The sequence below is a fragment of the Schistocerca gregaria genome, chromosome 6, assembly GCF_023897955.1.
Source record: "Schistocerca gregaria isolate iqSchGreg1 chromosome 6, iqSchGreg1.2, whole genome shotgun sequence".
Classification (NCBI taxonomy): domain Eukaryota; kingdom Metazoa; phylum Arthropoda; class Insecta; order Orthoptera; family Acrididae; genus Schistocerca; species Schistocerca gregaria.
In genome coordinates, this window is record NC_064925.1 from 1,277,889 (window position 1) to 1,299,920 (window position 22,032).

Consider the following 22,032-nt stretch of genomic DNA (forward strand, 5'->3'; position numbering starts at 1 on the left):
TTTTTTATTGAAAATTTATCATCAGCAGGTAATTGAACTACATCTATCTTTTGCACCCTAGGTAAGACTGGAATCAATTGTTCATGTTTTCTCTGATATCCGGCGACTCTAGCTTGTTTAGCAGTATTTCACGGTCAACGATGTCAAAAGCCTTGGACAAGTCAAAGAATATGCTTCTACAACATTCATCATTGTGAAGAACTTCACCTACCACTTTTGTAATACCTGTAATGGACCCTGATGTACTTCTCCCACTTCGGAAACTAAACTGTGCTTCGCTGAAAATGTATTTTATTCATGTAACGTAGTAGTCTACCCTTCATGACAGACTGAATTATTTTTAAGAATGAAGACAGTAGGGAAACTGGCCTGCAGTTTTCAACACTTTTTTCTGCATTACCTTTCTTTAGTTGGGGAACAACTCGTGAATGCTTTACGTACTCTAGAAAAGTACGCGAAATAAAGGATTCATTTATAATATTTGTTAATGGGGCTTTTATATTGTCTATACACTCCTTCAGAACGGAAACTGGAACCTCGGATACACACCCAGACTTACCATTTCTTTACTTTCTGCCTTGTCTTCCTGATGTCAAGCTCTGTTTTCGAAATAACATCATTGCACTTTCTATATAAGTCGTTGTGCATGCTACGTGTGTTACCGGAAGATTTTGCTGCAACTTCTCTGCAGTACTAAAGAAATATTCATTGACAGGATTTGCCAATCGCTGAGGGTTTTTTCATTATTCACCCCATCTTTAATTTGTATATTATTGTATTGGTGTCTATCTTTTCGGTTTCTTGTTTTGAAATACAACAATACTTTGCTTTTATTTTCTGAATTAAGCATTATTTTGTTATTGTAAAATTTTTTGTGGCCAGCAGTACTCTCCCATACATTTTGTATGTCTGTGATCGTATTCTATGAACTGTGGACTAATGTAGCGCTTTTGTAAAGAACTGACAAATTTAAGTGTCTTCAAGAACTTTCTAATACGCACAAACATCCATTCATTTACATTAGCTATTGCTGTAGAAGCGGCTAGTTTCAGAAAAGTCTGTTCGAAAATTAATTTAACCATGCGATGTATCTAGAGAACGTAACCTCTACATTTTTTCCATATACGCTTCATTTCGGGTTTGATTCAACAATGCCCTATAAAAAGTACGCATTTTACACTCAGAGTAGATCCTTTTGCACCCCACAGCTTTGCGTGTTTTGCTAAGCCCGTCTTCAGTTCTGTTATCTGACAGTAATGGCCAGAAAGACCTTACAATTTTTCCTGACGATATTTGTAAGTGCATGGTCTAGAAATGATACTGAACTCTTCGATACACCAGCAGCGGTGTTTCCTATTTGTACCATGCCAAAAGTGCTTAAAATGTTTAGGAATTTATTTATAACTTCACACCTGCAGCACCTGTGTTAACATTCACGTCTCCACGTATTATTGCGTTTGAGGCATTTTTCAAAAAAAAAGTGTCCGCATTACCTTAGGTTAACGGTACAAACAGAATAATAGACTTCATATGTGTTTGATGGTTTATGTGTTTGTTAGTTTAAAATACGTGCCACCTCTGATATAAATTCATTATCCCACTCCATTTAAGGTAGTTCTACAGTAGAAACTTGAACAGTTATATTATAATAACACAATATGCTGCTGATGTTTATGTCTACGGCAGTACTCTGTAATGCATAGCACCTCACTATTCACGGCCTCCAATTCAGCATTAAGCTGGTGTACTTTATTTTTAATCAACTGCACATTTTGATAGTGAGACATAATTCCGAGAAAATTTCCGTGGTGTTAGCGCACTTTGATGTGGATTATTCTATCTTCCGTGCACACAATGAAGAAATGTCTTAAACAGTTGAGGTGCTTAATAAGAGACACCAGTCTCTTGTCTTCGTTTATTCTAAGAAAAAACTAGTCCTCATACCTATGACAACAGGTGTGTAACCGTGTATTAACTTCATAAACATCCTATTCCCAGCCCTGCTGAGGTGGAGACCATGCTCACTGTAGCCCCTGGTCACCCTTTGTGAAATCCTTTCACAAAGGCTCTTAACCTTCAGCCACCTGACCTGCCACTACATCGGCAAAAGCAGGATGTTTTGCTGTTGCACGACAATGCACCGCCACATGTCAGTCAAAAAACCATGGAAGCGATCACAAAACTCGGATGGGCAGCACTGAAACACACGCCTTACAGTCCTGACCTGGCTCCATGTGACTATCATCTCTTTGAGAAACTGAAAGACTCTCTTCGTGGAACACGGCTCGAAGACGATGACTCCCTTGTGCACGCTGCCAAACAGTGGCTCCAACAGGTTGGTCCAGAATTTTACCGTGCGGGTATACAGGCGCTGGTTCCAAGTTGGTGTAAGGCCGTTAAGACGGACGGAAATTATGTGGAGAAATGAGAATATTGTTCCTAAAGGATGTATCTGCACACTGTAAAAACTTTCAAACATATAGAATAAAACATGGATTTTTTTAAAAAAAGTGTGCATTTCTGTTTTAGCGACTCTCGAAAATGGGACAATACATTGAAACACACACACACACACACAGATTTCACAGAGAATGTTGAAAGGACACATTGCCCTCTCACAGTTAGTCAGCCCAAGGAGTAATTTAGAACAGGCCTAATCAGAAGTGAGAGAAAGTAATGTAGTAATGGGCCGGAAGGGAAGCAATGGCAAGGCGGGCTCAGCGCTCACACGTTCTGACGCGGCGACGTCGACAGCGACAAACAGTGCCGGCACGGTAGCTCAGCGTGTTCGGTCAGAGACCTGGCAGGCCTCTGCAATAAAAAATAGGTGAAATGATCACCAAAGAACTTCAACGGATGTCAGGATTTGATGTGACGTCCGCTACGATTAAATACACAAAAAAAGAAAGAAAGAAGGAAGGTCCCTGCGCCCAGGGTCCGCGCTGTCGCGAAACCTGCCACCCCAGCGCCTAACGACCAAGATTTGCCGGCCTCCTAACGCACCGAGGCTCTCAGGAGCAGCTCTCCTACACTCATTTTCGACATTGTTGTTAATTTAAATAAATGTCCCACCCGTGTCGCGCTTAATGTCATGAAAGTACGAGTAAAAACGGGGAGATAGTTTAGTGAGGCAATTGGCAGCTGTTGCTTAATTATGTCTGTCGCTGCCACTGTTATTGAAGAGACTGTATTACTATAGTAAAAATGTAAACAAACCGCCTTCAGTTACAAACCCTTACGTACATTTCAGTACACGGCGCATTTCGGGAAATGGGCCCTCGTCTTCAAGTGCTTGATCCGTGTAAACCACTCCTTGAAAACAGGTTATTACTGATAACGTTAACAGTGGTGTTGTAGTCTTCAGTCCGAAGGTTGGTTTGATGCAGCTCTCCATGCTATTCTATCCTGCGTAAACCTCTCCATCTCCGAATGACTATTGCAACCCACATCCTCCTGAATCTGCTTACTGTATTCATCTCTTGGTCTTCCTCTACGATTCTTAACCCCAACTCTTCCCTCCAATACTGAATTCGCGATCCCTTGATATCTCAGAATGTCTAATACAAACTGATGACTTCTTCTAATCGGGCTGTGCCACAAATTTCTTGTCTTACCATTTCTACCCTGGTACTTCCTCATGGGTTACGTGATCTACCCATCTGATCTTCAGTATTCTTCTGTAATGCCCGTCTTCAAAAGCCTCTATTCGCTTCTCGCTCCACTATTTATCGTCCGTGTTCACGTCCATACATGGCCAAGCTCCATACAAATAGCTTCAGAAATTTCTTCCTAACACTTAAATCAACATCCGATGATAACAAAGTTCTTTCTTCAGATACATTTTTCTTGCCATTGTAAGCCTACATTTTATATCCTCTCTACTTCGGCCATCATCAGTTATTTTGGTGCCCAAAGAGCAAAACTCATATGCTAGTTTTAGTGTCTCGTTTCCTAATCTAATTCCCTCGGCATTTCTCGATTTAATTCGACTACATTCCATTATCCTTGTTTTGATTTCTTATGTTCATATAATATCCTCATTTCAAAACGCAATTTTTCTTTGGTTTCCTCTGCTACATGCTTAGTGTGGAAATCTACTACAGTCCTGTCTCACTCCCGGAAATCTACTACAGTCCTGTCTCACTCCCTTCTCAACCACTGCTTCCCCTTCATGATACTCGACTCTCATAACAGCCGTTTGGTTCCTTTACAAGTCGTAAACAGCGTTTCGTTCCCTATACCTGCTACCTTCAGAATTTCAAACAGAATACTGCAGTCATTATTGTCAAAATCTTTTCCTAAGTCTGCAAATGTTATAAACGTAGGTTTGCCTTTCGTTAACCCATCTTTTAAGATAAGTTGTAGAGTCAGTATTGCGAAACGTGTTCTTACTTTTCTCCGGAATCCAAATTTTCTTCCCTGAGGTCGGATTCTATCAGTTTTTCATTCTTCTCTGAAGAATTCGTGTTAGTATTTTGCAGTCATGACTTGTTAAAGACATATTCCGCTTATATTCACACCTGTCAGTGCCTGATTTATATGGAATTGAATTTATTATACTCTACTTGAAATCTGAGGCTATTTCTCCTGTCTCTTACACCTTACACGCGAAATGGAATAGTTTTTTTCATGCTCGCTTTCAGTACACAAGTAGTTGCTTATGGAATATCGTGTACTCCAATGGCCTTGTATCGACTTTTGGCCTTTCCCTACTATGTCAAATTCGTCTCGCAGTGTCATATCTCGCACCTCATCTTCGTCTACGTCCTCTCCCTTTCCGTAATATTGTTTTCAAGTTCATCTGTCTTCTGTAGACCCGCTATACACTCCTTCCACAATTCAATTTTACCTTCTTTATTTAGAACTGGTTTACCACTTGAGCTGTTGATATTCATACAAGTGCCTCTCTTTTCTCCAAAAGTCCCTTTCATTTTCCTTTAAGCGGTATCTGTCTTTCCCATAGTGAAAAATGCTTCTAGATCCTTATATTTGATCTCTGTCCACTCCTGCTTAGCCATTTGGTACCTCCTGTCAATATCATTTTTTAGAAGTTAGTGTTCCATTTCGCCTGCTTCATTTGCTGCATTTTCATATTTTCTCCTTTCATCAATCAAATTCAATATCTACTGTGACATCAAAGGGTTTCTATTAGACCACGTTGTCTTACCAATTTGATCCTCCGCTGTCTTCACTATTTCATCTCTCAAAGCTATTCATTCGTCTTCTATGGTATTTCTTTCCCCTGTCCTAGTCAATCTTTGCCTAATGCTCCCTCCGAAACTCTCAAAAACTTCTCGCTTTTTTTCTCTTATCGAGGTCCCATCTCCTTAGTTTCCTACCTTCTCGCACTTTCTTCAGTTTTGATATACAGTTCATAACGACTAATCTATGGATGTACAAGTTTCCTACAATTTAAAATCTTGGTCCGAAATCTCTGTCTACGTAATCAATCTCAAAAGTTCCGGTCTCTCCAAGTCTCTTCCAGCTGTACAGTCTTCTTTCACGATTCTTAAACTAAATCTTAGCGACGATTAAATAATGCTGTGTGCAAAATTCTACAATTCTTTCACTCTTTTTCCACAGTCCATTTCAGTTTACTATTTTTCCATCTCTTTCTTTTCCTATAATCGGATTTTAGTCCTTTATCGTAGCTAAATTTTCGTCTCCATTAACTATCTCAATAATAATACATTTCTGCAATCTCTTCATAATCTTAGGAGCTAGTTAGAAAATCATTTACTACTGTGGTGGACGGACTAGTATCTATCTGCTCTACGATAACGTGTTCGCAATGTTACCAAGAGCAGCTTAACAACATCCCTGTTTTATTTTCCATTATTTAACCCACTCCTGCATTATCCTTACTTGTTTCTGTATTTGTAAGACTGTTTCACCTGATCAGAAATCCTGTTCCTCTTGCAACCGAACTGTACTCTCACTATAATCAACTTCATCCTATCCATTCCCTTTTCAAAATTTTTAACGCACCTGTCCGAATAAGGTATCTAACATTCAATGTTCCTACCTATAGGATGTCAGTTTTGTTTCTCCTAGTAACGATATGCATACATATGTATGTAGGTATATTACGAGATGGCACCAATTTTTTACAAAACTAAGACGAATACGAGACGTGCTGTTTCCAACGGTGGTTACATAATTCTTAGGTACGTATATATACTTACATCCATACAAACAATTTTCGTCTCACAGCGGACTGGTAACAACATTGAAATAGGTAAATGAATATCCAAATGTAAAGATGTTACATTTCCACATAAACACAGATATTAATAAATCGGAGATAGTGTAATACAGAAATGCTAAATTATTATGATACACAGATATCATTTGCAAAACAAGTATTTTCTGCTGATATCAGATGTGACATCACGTTGTCAAAGTATAAAATGCTGTACGGAGATATAAATATCACGACTTGTGACTAAAGGCTAGCAGACATATTGTGACCAAGTAGAGGGTACTGTGCCCTCCTGTTGACAAACCGGCCAGCTGACTGGATCCCCTTAGTCCCTCCTGCGGCCTCTCGCGGCTGTCATTCGCAGTCTGATCCTCTCTCTCTCTCTCGAGCAGCAGCAGCAGCAGCGCTAAACTCAGGAGACAGCGCAAATAGTCTGCTGCAACACGGCACCCAGCAGTCCTGAACTGGCTGTCACAAATGTCCGGCAGACTATCGCATCCAGGGCCGTTTTCTGCAACTTACGGCGCTCTTTACGGTTTAGGGGCTAAATGTACTTACTTTTTTTTAGAAGACACATGTAACTGCTATTTTAATGACTTTCTCCCTACATTTTAAGTAGGTGCACATAACTTTGGGTTTATTTGCTATGTTTCTCACCTTTTAAGAAGATGCACGTATCAGTTTTGTGACTACTTTTAGCTATTCTTCATGGCGATACATGTAAATTCGTGTTTCGCTGCTGTGTGTTCGACTCTCAATAAAAACGTATAAATAAGTGGCTTGCAGTATTTAACAACCATCATCACCAGTATACGAAGCTATTTGCAGCTTTTAGGCAATTCTTAAAAATGTTATCGAATCTCCTCCAGTATTCCGCAAAATCTACAAAAACACGCGAACAGTTTCAACAAGAAAGAGGAAAGCCTTAAGGTAAACGGATCCTGGCTTCCCGTACTGCAGCGAACGACCGTCGCAGGTAGCAAGAGGAGAACCGCACCGGAAATGACGGCGAAGCCCTCGCATATTGGCGCGCCAAATAGGCTACATATAGTCTGCGGTCGCGAGCTCGGCTCCAGTTCACCACCGGCAATGGAGGGTGATGTTTTGACAATGCCAGCCACTCGTGCTGGCAAAACATCAGTAAAATCATTAGATGAACGTGGGCCGAAGAACCCGAGACAGAAGCCAATAGGCAGTTTGTCAACAAGTGGAAACGAGAGCCTTAACAATTTTGTATTCCGCAAATACCTACGTTTTCAAACAGACTCACTTAAATAGAGAGATTTAAATGTCTAACAGTTATGACAACAGTGCATAACCTGCGAACACACTAACATATGACCCTATTTACGGTTCTCAGGTAGTTCGTCAAATTTTTTTCGATTTTTCTCCCAGTGCTATGCTAATAGGTACTTTTTACAGGAGTACACACCACAGCAACAATTACACAGCGGGCTACATTTCTCTTAACACAAATTTATCTCCCGCACTTCTAGTGTGTGACGTAACTAACAGCTCCCATAACACTACATGACTATACTGAACATTTAAAAACTAACGGTGGAAACGTCCCTACAGAGTAAGGTATGCACTGCGCTAATACGTCCCACGCTACAAGCGGAATGAGAACAGGAGAGAGGGAGCCATGCACATTATTGAACAACAAGCATAAATTAAATGAAGCTACCGTACTCCGGACAGTTAATACTTATTGAACGGCACTGCACGCTCCAGAGGTTTGACTTGATATAACGAAGGGTATGGAAGAAAGGCTACAATTGCTTCTTTATTTGAAACCGAAAAAGAAGAAAAAAATGCTACGCGGGACCCCTCCGCGATGCGTCCGCAGCGCTCTCCCTCCAGCTCCGCCCTCCCCCCCCCCCCCCCCCCCCCCACTCACCACTACCACCGCTGCAGCGCGCTGTAGGTGGAAAACTCACGAGTATCAGCCGAACATTAACACTTTGCGTGTGGCTGACGTGATATTACGTCATGCCAGTTACGACGATTTTCGCGGTGTCAGACGTATATTTGCGGCTGCCGCAAAATTCTGTCAGATCTCAGGCTTCAAAATGTTTGCTAGATGGTAGTAGCCGTATCATTGGAAAAACTCGTCGTTTTGAAACCTTTGTTATCATCTCTTGTTTCGTAGGCGTTATCTAATGTTCAAGTTCCCTCTGCTTAGTGCGTTTACTTTTGTGTTAATTTTATGTTCAAATTGTGCAGTGAAGAGGAGAAACATTTGATTTACAAAGTCACACGAGGTTTCAGATGATGAGAACAAGATATTCGGTGACGATTCAGATTACACGTTTATTGTGTTATTTTCGTAGATTGTGTTTTTATAAAGGGTATTCCCACAGGCAAACCAGGAAATCAATCCGAGAGCATGATTCTATTTAGTGTAATATAGGACTACGTATCTCTCCAGGTTTCAGTTTGTGTAACACTCTATTCCACTTTGAACGGTAATTTTGCTTTGTTCTTGTGATCATTTAGGTTGAAATGGACAGTAGAAAAAATTTAAACAGAAGGCTCACTTGCTTGCATAACGGAGTATGTGTTTGAATACCAAATCTCCTTTTCAGTTGTTTCCGTGATAATCACTATTAAACTGAAATTTCATCCGTGGTTTCAGATTTAACATTAGATAAGGCAAAACATGTACATTAAAGGGGAAAGTCCAATAAACCTAGAATGTTTTGAAATTACAACTACATACTTGTGCACACAAGTTATAACTTGCAAGGAACCACGGGTTTTAGCTAGTCCACAGGTAATGACAGTGACACACAAGACCTGGACTGTTGAGCGTTAAGAGCCCAGACCTCTCGTTTCGTTGTTGTGACTGGCAGTGTGGCAATGGGGCTTTCCATCATTCACCTTCCCCTTCCGCATAGCCCTCATCCCTCCCACACCTCAGCAGCCATTGGGAGGCAGGTGAGGTGCCACTCTATCATCGGCTGTCTGGCACTGCTCCTACCAGCCTCTGAGATCTCTCCACACGTATCTCGATTGAAATTGAGCAATGATTCATTTCCACCAGCTCTATATATTCGAGCAGACCGTATATGCAAATCCCACCTAGTCGCTAGTCTGATAAATTTAGAAACATACACAATACTTACTCGTTGATCTGAATTGTAGTGTTAAAGCTTGTATGTAACATACAGGTGGGATTTTTACCCATTCAGCCGCTACACATAAATTGACCTGTCGGTTCTTAGAACATCCACAGATGGCACTAGTGTGCATATCATGATGCCTAACACTTAGCATATCACCTTACATCTAAGCCATATCCATACTCCATTCCCACAATTTTGTGAGATGTGCATGTGAATAGTAATGTATCGTCCACAACATATTTCTCAGATTTCCAACAGTAAAACTTTCTTGCAGTGGCCTAACACAAAGGAGAGTGTTTAGCAACCCACTAAAATTATACATCTCCATCATGCCACTCCCCACTGGATTTCCTGTTAATACAGTCTGCCAAGAGTCCCAGAAAAAGAAGCAATACCTAAAAAAATCGTTGGAATAGGTATTTTAATAAGTCACCTCATCTTCTGTGGATGAATCACACTTCCACGTGTAGTCATACTACATTAGCTTTATGTGAACGACTACCCCACAGGTATTATTTGGTTACTGCATCCAGCACTATATGTGTACATTACAGGATATGACGGACCTAGCATTTGGTGCACAAGCATAGGTGCATGTAAATGTAACTACTTCGCATAAACTGATGAAAATGTCCATTACTGTTCGATTACATTGTTGGTCGATACACATCACTCAAAATTACAGGTATTTACCGACAACCATCTTTTCTATGTGAATAGAGTATGGATGTGGGTTAGATGTCACATGTCCTCCCCACCAGAAACTGTAAGGTAGAAAGCCAGTGTTATGCAGCTCGATACATACACTAATGTCACCTGTGGATGAACAAAGAACTGACAGTTCGACTTATGTCCAGCAATCAAACAGCTAGAAATTCCACCTGAACATTTCATGAATACTTTAACATTACAATTCGGATCGACTACCACGACACATATGACTGCTGACTATGTGTTAAGAGAAGATATAGGCTACTATTGGTGGAAAATGATATCATTGTCAGTCCACCCTCCAACAGCATGTGGGATTAATGAAGAATGATGTGATTGCACACTGAAGCTTCCTTTACTCTTGCAGTACCTCAGAATTGTGCATGGTTGTGACTGATCTGAGAAGCAGCTGCAGCAATATAAGTATGATATGATGAATAGTGTCAGAAGCTGTACGACACTGTCAGAATCATATTACGTCAGTGTATGGAATTTGGAGAAAAATAGAGAAAATAATGTATTTCTTGTAAAACGTTCTTGGGGAAATTTGAACAAAAACTGATACTCAGATATTACCATGCCATCACCATCGTATATCGCATAGCATAACCAACATAATGATAACAGGAGTACAACAGAGATTGGGACTCATTCAGAGACATGTAGAGATACTCATTTGAATTTAGTAAACTACAGGTGTCATAGATCTAATGTTACTGGTGTATTCTTGTATATTAAAGGTGCGGCCAGGGTTCTTTGGTCGTTGCTCTGAGAGAACTAACCCCATACATTCTCGCCATTGACAAACTATATCGGGTTTGGTAATCACAAAGGAGATTAGGGTATGTATGATGGTATATAGATAATCAATTTACACTTGACCACTGCACCAGAATGAGATTGAAGGGTAAACAATAATAATAGAATCATGTACACAGACTAGTGGTGTGTTTGGATGTTAGGATGTTTTCAGACAATAGCGTTTTCTACAAGAAGGCAGGAGCGAATTGTGAAGAGACCTCAGGGAATCGGTGATTGGAGGTGTAACAGATATGAAGGTAAATAAACGTACTGAACATGAATAGGACAAGAAATCCCTTACACTGTGATTGGAAATGTAGTGTCCTGTGGTCTGCGGGGAAGAACTAACGAAGAAGTCTGAACACACTTTATGTAACTAAAACGCCTTATTGGCGTATATTGATTTCCAAACGAAAGAACAATAAGAAACAAGAAACAACTCTTGTGGTGGCAAATACCAGATAAGAGTACAAGACAATGAAAAGAAATAAATAATAAAATACTACACTAGACAATTACAAAGTAACGTTAGGCCCAACAAAATACAACTTTCTACTAAAGGCTACGTAGAGTGTTTACTAGGTTAGAGTCAGCGTAGGTATTGGCCGGAGCTGCTACAGCTCAGACCCTGCTGGAGAGCTTATAACACAAAATCGGTGGAGTGCTACCCGTAGTCGCTTAGTGCCAAATGGTGGATGTCTTTTCACGAAGTAGTGCCGTGTTTATTACATCCACTAGCGAGCTCTTGAAGGGAGATCGGCTGCCTAACTTGCTTGTCTGTTGTGCAGGCCCTCAAAATGATAAGGGCTACACAGCAAACATTGTTGTTGTTGTTGTGGTCTTCAGTCCTGAGACTGGTTTGATGCAGCTCTCCATGCTACTCTATTCTGTGCAAGCTTCTTCATCTCCCAGTACTTACTGCAACTTACATCCTTCTGAATCTGCTTACTGTATTCATCTCTTGGTGTCCCTCCACGATTTTTACCCTCCACGCTACCCTCCAGTGCTAAACTTGTGATACCTTGATGCCTCAGAACATGTCCTACTAACCAGTCCCTTCTCCTAGTCAAGTTCTGCCACAAACTCCACTTCTCCCCAATTCTATTCAATACCTCCCCATTAGTTATGTGATCTACCCATCTAATCTTCAGCATTCCTCTGTAGCACCACATTTCGAGAGCTTCTATTCTCTTCTTGTCCAAACCATTTACCGTCCATGTTTCACTTCCATACATAGTTACATTCCATACAAATACTTTCAGAAACCACTTCCTGATACTTAAGTCTATACTGGATGTTAACAAATTTCTCTTCTTCAGAAACGCTTTCCTTGCCATTGCCAGTCTACACTTTATATCCTGCCTACCTCAACCATCATCAGTTATTTTGCTCCCCAAATAGCAAAACTCCTTAACTACATTAAGTGTCTCAGTTCCTAATCTAATTCCCTCAGCATCACCCGACTTAATTCGACTACAATCCATTATCCTCGTTTTGTATTTGTTGATGTTCATCTTATATCCTCCTTTCAAGACACTGTAAATTCCGTTCAACTGCTCTTCCAAGCCCTTTGCTGCCTCTGACAGAATTACAATGTCATCGGCGAACCTCAAAGTTTTTATTTCTTCTCCATGGATTTTAATACCTACTCAGAATTTTTCTTTTGTTTCCATTCTGCTTGCTCAATATACAAATTGAATAACATCGGGGAGAGGCTACAACCCTGTCTTACTCCCTTCCCAACCACTGTTTCCCTTTTATGCCCCTTGACTCTTATAACTGCCATCTGGTTTCTGTACAAATTGTAAATAGCCTTTCGCTCCCTGTATTTTACCCCTGCCACCTTCAGAATTTGAAAGAGAGTATTCCAGTCAACACTGTCAAAAGCTTTCTCTAAGTTTACAAATGCTAGAAACGTAGGTTTGCCTTTCCTTAATCTTTCTTCTGAGATAAGTCGTAAGGTCAATATTGCCCCACGTGTTTCAACATTTCTACGGAATCCAAACCGATCTTCGCCGAGGTCGGCTTCTACCAGTTTTTCCATTCGTCTGTAAAGGACTCGCGTTAGTATTTTGCAGCCATGACTTATTGAACTGATAGTTCGGTAATTTTCACAACTGTTAACACCTGCTTTCTTTGGTATTGGAATTATTATATTCTTCTTGAAGTCTGAGGATATTTCGCCTATCTCACACATCTTGCTCACCAGATGGTAGAGTTTTGTCAGAACTGGCTCTCTCAAGGCCGTCAGTAGTTCTAATGGAATGTTGTCTACTCCCGGGGCCTTGTTTCGACTTAGGTCTTTCAGTGCTCTGTCAAACTATTCATGCAGTATCGTATCTCCATTTCATCTTAATCTACATCCTCTTCCATTTCCATAATATTGTCCTCAAGTACATCGCCCTTGTATAGACCCTCTATATACTCCTTCCACGTTTCTGCTTTCCCTTCTTTGCTTAGAACTGCGTTTCCATCTCAGCTCTTGATATTCATACAAGTGGTTCTCTTTTCTCCAAAGGTCTCTTTAATTTTCCTGTAGGCAGTATCTATCTTACCGCTAGTGAGATAAGCCTCTACATCCTTACATTTGTCCTCTAGACATCCCTGCTTTGCCATTTTACACTTCTGTCGATCTCATTTTTGAGAAGTTTGTATTACTTTGTGCCTGCTTCATTTATTGCATTTTTATATTTTCTCCTTTCATCAATTAATTTCAAAATTTCTTCTGTTACCCAAGGGTTTCTACTAGCCCTCGCCATTTTACCTACTTGATCCTTTGCTGCCTTCACTACTTTATCCCTCAAAGCTACCCATTCTTCTTATATTGTATTTCTTTCCCGTTTGTAGCCACACCAGTGTAAATAATCCAATAGATAACGTGTTGGAAACACTGTGGCACTGTTGAAATAGTATTATAACACATATCCCATTTGAATAAAAAGACAATGTATTTATTATGAATTGCTTTGGATTCAACGTAATCTCTGACCCCCTTAAGCCATCATAATCGTATTTCTGGCATAGCATATATTGAGTAGCGGTCATCAGGGGATTGGGTATGTACAAAGACATATAATCATTTTTACTTGATCAATACGGGTGTGAGTGGAATAAGGACGAAAATCGGTGATAATGGTCTGAGTGAGACCTCACTAGGCACTATATAGTGGCTTGAGAGGTATGTGTTCAGATATAGGCTGTTACCTATAGGAAGGAAGGCAGCACCAATAGGCTGAGCAATTCACGAGGAATGGGAGTTGGAGCTGAATATAATAAAATATAACAATTGAATATGAATAAGTGAAAAGATCCTGGTACTATCGTAGTATGCAATGAATAAAAATCACTAATTGTAGTATAAATCGTAAAATAATATGTAGAGTGACACCGATGCAGTCATTTATTTGGTGTGACTTCTGTGTTATATGATGCAAGACAGGTATTACGCATCGTGGTGGGGCTTTACAGTTAAAATCAGTGGGGGTGTACACATCACTTCCTACCAAAGTTGACTCAGAGAGTTCCAGGATTTCTTCCATGGAATCTCATTTATGTTCCTACAAAACGTAAGTACACTGCTTCTCGTAACATGCAGCAGTGTTAGCATTTTGGAATTTAAACGAGGGGAATGCTAGCGCACCATCGTAACAACTTGCGAGAGAGTTTGTAGCGTGTTGTTGATAGCTGGTTTGTTGAACCAAACGTAAATGGCATTCCAAATTCAGCGATATAGTGTTGGAGATGCAAATTCTAGGTGAATTTGAGACTGTAGGTTTCTTTTCTTTTTTTATGGGACATTTATCAAAGGCAACAATACGGGGAAACACGTTATTGTTCATAGAAAGTATCGTGCAAAACACCTTTCAGTTGAGTGACAAAGAAGATTAAGTGTACAGTGCACAGTCTTTCGGGAGCTCTAAGCATCCATAAACGTATGGAATAAAATCTTAATGGACAGACACAATTTGCGTTGTCGACTTGTGGATAAAATTCTATGAATAAAGTTATGGGACTGCCTTGTAGCTCAGAATTTTAGCCAACAGACAGATATTCTTTGCACCCGCCATTCACAAATCGTATTAGCTGCAGAGGAAAAATGAATAGGTCTGAGGACTTCTAGGAGTGACATACTGTGATCGCTATAATAGTGAAACGTGAACAAGGGGAGAACCATCTGATGTAATTGAAACGTAGTTGGAAGAGATTCTGTTGGAATAAGGGAAAACAAAAACTGGAACTGTCGGACCATAATCAACATAAATTTCGTAAAACATTGTGTCATATGCCTCTGGAAACATAAAAATGCTTTGTGTGACAAAGAACTGATATATGAAGCGTAAAAGGTGTACCACTACGCTGGGTGTATGCTTGTAATGGGACTGGGGACGGGAAGACTGGAAAGCGCCACCGCCAGTCAAGACAAAATATGTGCTGTGCTCTTAATTTTCTGTTTGACCTTGTGAGCTCCCCATCCTCACCAGTAAGGCAGGTCAGCTCCAAGACGTGCTGGAGTGGAGGGGGTCTCCAGTCAGGGGTTGTAGCGGCAGCAGTATGGACCGAAGCACTTTGAATACTTTGCTGGAAACTGTGTTGCATTTTTCTTTTTTTATCAATTTTAAATATAGAAGTAATTGTGGCCTTTCTTCCCCCGCCATCATGGTATTAACACAAGCATTCCAGAGTGTGCATTGTTCGGAGTTTGGAAACTAAACGGTTTTGTTTGTACTTCAATAATTTGTGTAGCTCTTTCCCAACTGTTTGCATTCCTTGCGTAATGACACAGATGTGGAACTTATTAGCCAAGTACATGCATTTCACCTTTAACGAATTACTTTAAAAATGAAAAAAGCGTCCTATCTTGGTGTGCTGCACGTTTAAAGCGCCATATTTAAGTGTTTCTTCTTGGAAAAAGTATTACTTGCGGAATACTGGGGCAAAATCTACAAAATCTTAACGAATTGCGTAAAAACTGTAAAGAACTTTACAGCTTACTAATAAGCATACTAAGCTTACTAATAAATTAACGCCGCGTATTATATGTTTCCTGAAAATCGATAAAATAGCATCGAAACCGATATTTGCACATGTTGTCTTAAAAAAGTTGGAAAACTAAATCTCAAAACCCATATTTTCAACTGTCTTTTTACGGAGTCGGGAAAATAGCAACTAAACTGTTTTCAATGCGTGTACTGTAAAAGCAATTGGGTAGAAGTTGCCAGAATTGCAATGAAATCTGTGTTTTCTTTAAAAAATCAGTAAAATTAGCCACTGTGATGTAGGTTGTAGAAAGTAGCATTGGGTGCAATACTTTGCAGAACATTTGTGAAAACTAGGCCAATACAGGTGGGTGCATACTATACCAGGTATTTGTAGCATCACCTCAATTAACTGCTGCTGCTGCTGCTCGAGATAGGTACAGAAGAGGATTAACAGGCAGAGGATGCTGGAGACTCTAAGCGGGTGTGGGTAGTGGTGGAGCAAGGCACGCATTGCACTATGGTGGTAGGAAACCTCCGTTTGTGAGTCATAAATTACCATCTTTATTCTGACAGGTATCACTAATAATGTGATATGAATGCAAGTGTCCTACTCGGCCATCATCGTGAGAGTATTATTTGCTATTAATTGTAACTACCATGACAGTTATTGTCCATTAATTACGTCCTAGACAAACAAAACATAGGCTAGCGCAACTGGCTAGCTTGTTTACATAAGAGAATAATGCCCCCTATTTGGCCACAACCTGCTTTTTCCCACTACTAAGGCAATTTGTTGTATTTTTTCTATTATTACGTTTAATTGGCGGATTAAAGGTTGGTGCTCCATGAGCAGCACATTTTTAATTATTTTTTCACGAGAGCAAATATATGCGTTACTAATTTGTACAACGTCATTATGTATCTTTGCAGTCTTTTGTACCCATTTTGAAAATGAAGTGCTGTAACTTAGTTGAAAATAATTTTATTGTCCAGAAGTTGCAGTTTTTAAAGGTTTCCACGAATCTTTGTCCTGCATACGACAATATAAGGTCCATTCCCAAGGTAAGTTGTGATGGAACTGCACTTTTTCCCTAGGTGTCCCTTACTGTGCAGAATACTCTATGCTGGGTTGCGTGCACATCACATTTCGAGACAACCACTTCAAATCTTCACAATAATTTTGTACTCTCAGTTTGGCCTGCTGTCAGAGTAATGCAGTAGTGTCCAACAACCATGGTGCCCCCTCCTGTCCTTTACTGCATTTTGTTTTGCTGTGGTCACTCTACTGAGGTCTGTGCTGTCCACAGAGGGCGCTGTGGCAGGTACCAGGGGACATTCTGCCCCGATCTCGCGCCACTGCTGACGTTGCATGGCGAATGTGCAGATCTGGATCACCCCTGAGGAATTTCTGCGAGGCACTGTTTCAGCTCGGTGCTAACATAAATCTGGATTCAACTGACATGGTGAGTATGCCTGGCCAACAGCTCAGAACATTTTATAGCAAGCAGCCAAGGATGCTTCACGTGCAAACCTGCAGTTTCAATGAGTAAGACACGTGTTTCTCCTTGGGTCCCTGCCAAATTCTGGTGACCTTGTAACATCCCCCTCACTTATCGACCTTAATGACAGTAAAAATTAAACCGCGTGTACCTAATGGAAATTTGGGAAAACCAATCGTCACCGAAGTTAATCTGTCGGTAAAGAGGGAGGAAAGGGCTACATCTAAATGAAAGGAAAAATGCAAATGAAACTGGTGGAAATTAATCTTGACAAAGGGTAAAGTTAATAAAGAAAGTAAATGTGCGGTCGTTACGTTAACAATTAACTGGCGTTAATTAGATATTTGAGATTTGGGGAAAATTACAGTCGCCAGTCCTATGGACAACTACTATAATAATTGAAAAAGAAAGGATATTGCACATATAATTAGCACTAAAAGCGTGCCAACTGAAGGTTGACACGTGTTGTGTGAAAACTGAATGTTTGTCGGAAGTAATAAATTTCGCTAGACTCTGACTTATTTTAGCAAAAGATTTAATAAAACCGGAAAAATGAAAGTTAGTTTAGTGACTGAAATTAATAGTGAACTTTGTTTCTGAAGCACTACGAAACTGAATAAAATAAGGTTAGTCTTGGGCTACCTCAATAATCATTTCAAAAGCTACTTGAATCTACCCAATTTAGAATTAAGAGATTTTACTTTGAACTTGAATTAGATGATTCTCAACAATTAACAATTGTAAAATCTAGTACGTACCAAGCTGAGTTGCAGTCACAGGTAAACTAAAATATGGTAAAAAAAACCCGCTCTCTTCATTTGTGCTTGTGTAATCTAAATATTTTAGCCAGATATGAATACTTTAACTGAACTTAGAAATTAAAGCAGTGAAATCTAATGATATTACTTTAATGCTGTCGTTTTAATTTCAACGACACTCGAGTTCATTTCGGAAAAGGAAGGGACCCTGCTTGGTAACGCAATTGGGACAAGTTGCTGTATTTTAGTGATGCTAATGGAATAGTTTGAAAAGCTGAGGTCTGCCATGCAGTTCTAAAACTTTACGTCCTTTCAGTCTTCCTTGTTGGTTGATTTAAGGTTTGAAGTCGTCGATAGAGGAGGTGGCGACAATCACTTATGTCGGCCGTAGCTGTTGCAGAAGCTGGATGTTGGCGCGCCTTCTTCTCTACACGGTCACCAGGTCTCTTGATGTGTGCCAGCTAATGTTTCCCGTCCGCGACACCGTGCCAGAAACTATCATAGCAAGTCGAGCGCAATTACATGCTGCCAAACCCCGGAAGCGCGGTAACTCGCGGGAGCGTCACGCAACACACCTGCAGCACCGCCCTATTTCAGCCACACTCTCTCTGCCCGCGCTCAACGCGGCAGAGTTAACTCTACCAAAGATGCTAAACGCTTTGGTTCCCCACACAACCTATGGACGTAATCGCCATAAACGCAGAAATGTCATGTCTTCAGGTAGCAAAATAAGGAAAAAATTTATAGTACAATAGGTGGAAAAAGGAGGATATGCATTTCCGGCGTTACAACCTGTTTCGTAACTTGGCCAACTGTCCCAGCTGGAGTTACTAGGTTGTCGCAAAAGGCGACAGAGGTTCCAATGTGCTACCCTCCTACGTACATGATCAACCAAATTAATGTGGCCATCGCGCATGTTCAACGTCAACGTGGAACAACCAATAATAGACGGCAGATGGCTGCAACAGTAATGAAGGGTACATAAGGGTTAGTATTCACTAATGTGAGGTGTCGTAGGATGTGGGTACTGCGATGTTTGCGTACGTCTGGCTAAGATTAGCCATTTATACGCGCTCATCGGGAGATAGATTGGGTCAAAGATCGAAAGAAGGGTAGCGGTTTTTAAGGGCAGAGGGAAAAAAGCTCCAAGGCAAGCTCCAAGGGAAAAAAAACCTCTGCGATAGTTAGGTCGGGTAAGAGCAGTAGCGGATGTCTTGCTGACTGCGATAGGTCATGCAAGGGTAGATTATGTTAAAAGCGGGTATCATACAATCGGAGATCGTGTCATGCCAAATTTCGTCATAAGAGATCAGTCCTAGACGGTGCTGCAGCACTAAGTGCTGCAATTTGAATTGTGAGAGCCGCCGTCCGTCGCAGTACCCACTACGACGATGAAGAACGGCAGCCTCTTCCTGTTCGTCCGGTTGTGCAGCTTGATAGATGCACTCCGGAATCCTGCTCGTGTCAGCAGTTCCTGGACGGTCTCCTCGTCGATAATCCGAGGCAGCCCCCTGATCAGGGCCTCGGATTGCTTCTCGCGCTGTCTTGGCGCCGTTGTCTTCTCCACGCTGGGTGGATCCACAATGTGGGCGGCCACAGCGCTCTTAAGTGCGCACTCGCTGCCTGTAGTTGAATGATGCCGGAGTCTAGTGACTCGACGCCAACCTCTTGCCTACAGCAGCTGCCTATAGCATCATATATCTCTGTCCACGACCCTCTACTGCACTGGATGTACAGAGGGGGGAAAGGTGCAAGAAGTTCTTCACGCTTCCGATCCGATATTCCTACTGGGTTGCGGCGTCGGCGGCTTGTTCTCAACGACTGTCTTCTTATTCCGTGCGTTTCTGCCCATGCTGTGACGCTAGATAACACGACAATTTGCAGAATCGTAATAACGACACACGACAATTTGCGCTAGCGTTGCGTCACAGTCAAAGCACGGCTTCTCAGCTCTTATTCATACCTAGAGCAGGTAGCGCGCTTCACCAGAGATGCGCGCGCCTCCGCTGCTCAGCTGCAACTGTTGTGGTATGGTGGAAAATGGAATGATTTATCTGACGTCCAGACGGGCACGATCATTGGCTTTAGGGGCAAAGATCGAAGCATTTCCGGAATGTCCAAGTTTGTAAACTGTTGACAAGCCACCGTGGTTAAAATATACCATGCATGTCAAAGTAGCGATCCAAAACTAGCGCTGATGCAACAGTGGTGCACTGGCGGTGTAGAGGCGAATAGACGTGAAACTGTTGAGAACCACACACCAAATGAACCGAGGGTCTACCAACAGCGTCTCCTCAACGAAAATTCAGCTGATGTTGCTGCGTATGGGCCTCCACACCAGGCGACTGGTGGATGCCCTCATGCTTGCTGCTGTCCATCAGTGACAAAGGCTGGAACCTGCAAGCCAATAACGCAAATCACGTCCACTGAGAAACTAGAGATGACTTTTTGGGATTAAAGACGTTTTATGTTCCATGAAGCAGAAAGCAGACACTCTGCAACAGCCACTGGAAGATTCAGCACAGAGGGTAGACCATTTTCGTCTAGGGAATGTTTTGTGGGATTTCATGAGTAATCTCCAGAATTACTGTCGCCAGATATGAAACAGGGACCTTAGTATAAAAAGTACCTGCCAAGACCTATGGTATGTTACTAACTATAAAATACAAGACTTAGTATAATTTATGACTCACTATCAAAGACTGTTGCACAAGTTAAGTACAGTACTATGGCATTACAGTGGACATGTAAAAATAGCGGGAAGTTAAGTTTCATATTTTTTGTATGTGTTGCTTTCTCATGGGAGGAGAGGGTGCGAAGGGGTCAGATGCTCTCCTAGATCTAATATTGGTGCGTTCTACTAGAAACACAATTCTGGATTAAATGGATGTGGATCCATCTCTGGACATTTGCCTGGACCTGGATACACCTTTTAAGAATATTCCAGACATACTCTATATGCTGGGTATGTTACAGTGACAAACAAACACACACAAAATATTGGGCAAGGTGTTTACAATTGGACAAAGGTACTTCCTCAAATATTATTCCCATCTGTTATATACATCTTGCAATTTTAGAGCGCAAATGAAGCTATGGGAACTGCAGTTGACTACCGTTCTGTGTTATTAACACACGAGAAAGTAAGAATTGGTGTTGGCCCTGCTAGATGGTCATTTGTAAATATAACACTGTAACAAAGATAGCTTAAGTCATCTATGACGTCTTAACTATTATTGTAATGTATCTCAATCCATGTGATATAGTGTATATTTGCAGTCATAAATTGGATTAAGAAAACAAATATTCCTGTACAAAATCCTTATTAATTTTTGTATTTGCATTTACACAGGTAACAATTCATTATTTATGTGTGTTTGGTGTGATTTTGATAGTATCCAGCTTACCTTTTAATTGATAATTTAAATCTTCATGAAAATCATTTCTTTCTTCTTCCAGACAATAATTTGACAAACACAACAAAGTTAAGTTCTCGAATTCTAATACATATCTAATTTTTTCCTCGGAAATATCTCTTTTGCGGCTTAACTATCACCTTGGTAGCTTCTTGCAACTTTCTTAGCTGGGAGAATTCAGTAAGTTTAATGTTTCCTGTATTTTGGTACTGTTAAAACCTTCCACATACTTTTGGACGTACAATGGCGACTTTTCACTCCATATTCTTGTGGAAGTCCAGTAAGAACCTTTAAGACTAGAACTGTTTAAATGAGTTACAATTAAATGAATGAGGTAATTCGATCAGTTTTAATCCTCACTCGTGGCTGTTTTGTTGCTAGGTGGGCACCATCTAGTCCATCACATTTATATACAAAGTAGCCAACTTTTTAAGTAGATCCATACTAGATCCATTCGAGAACATATGTATCCATGGATTTATTGCTTCATGTATATATTCCAAAGTATAACCTGTTTCTGGCATTTAAAGTAAATTCT

At 40.7% G+C, this 22,032-nt stretch overlaps 1 protein-coding gene across 1 annotated transcript in view; it reads left to right on the forward strand.

The window, feature by feature from the left end:
- Positions 1-22,032, forward strand: part of LOC126278487 (lipase 3-like) — a 133,158-nt gene that overhangs the window by 35,946 nt on the left and 75,180 nt on the right. The window contains exon 3 of the mRNA XM_049978647.1: positions 17,129-17,284. Coding sequence (XP_049834604.1) covers positions 17,129-17,284 — 156 coding nt within the window. The remainder of the gene's footprint in view (positions 1-17,128; positions 17,285-22,032) is intronic.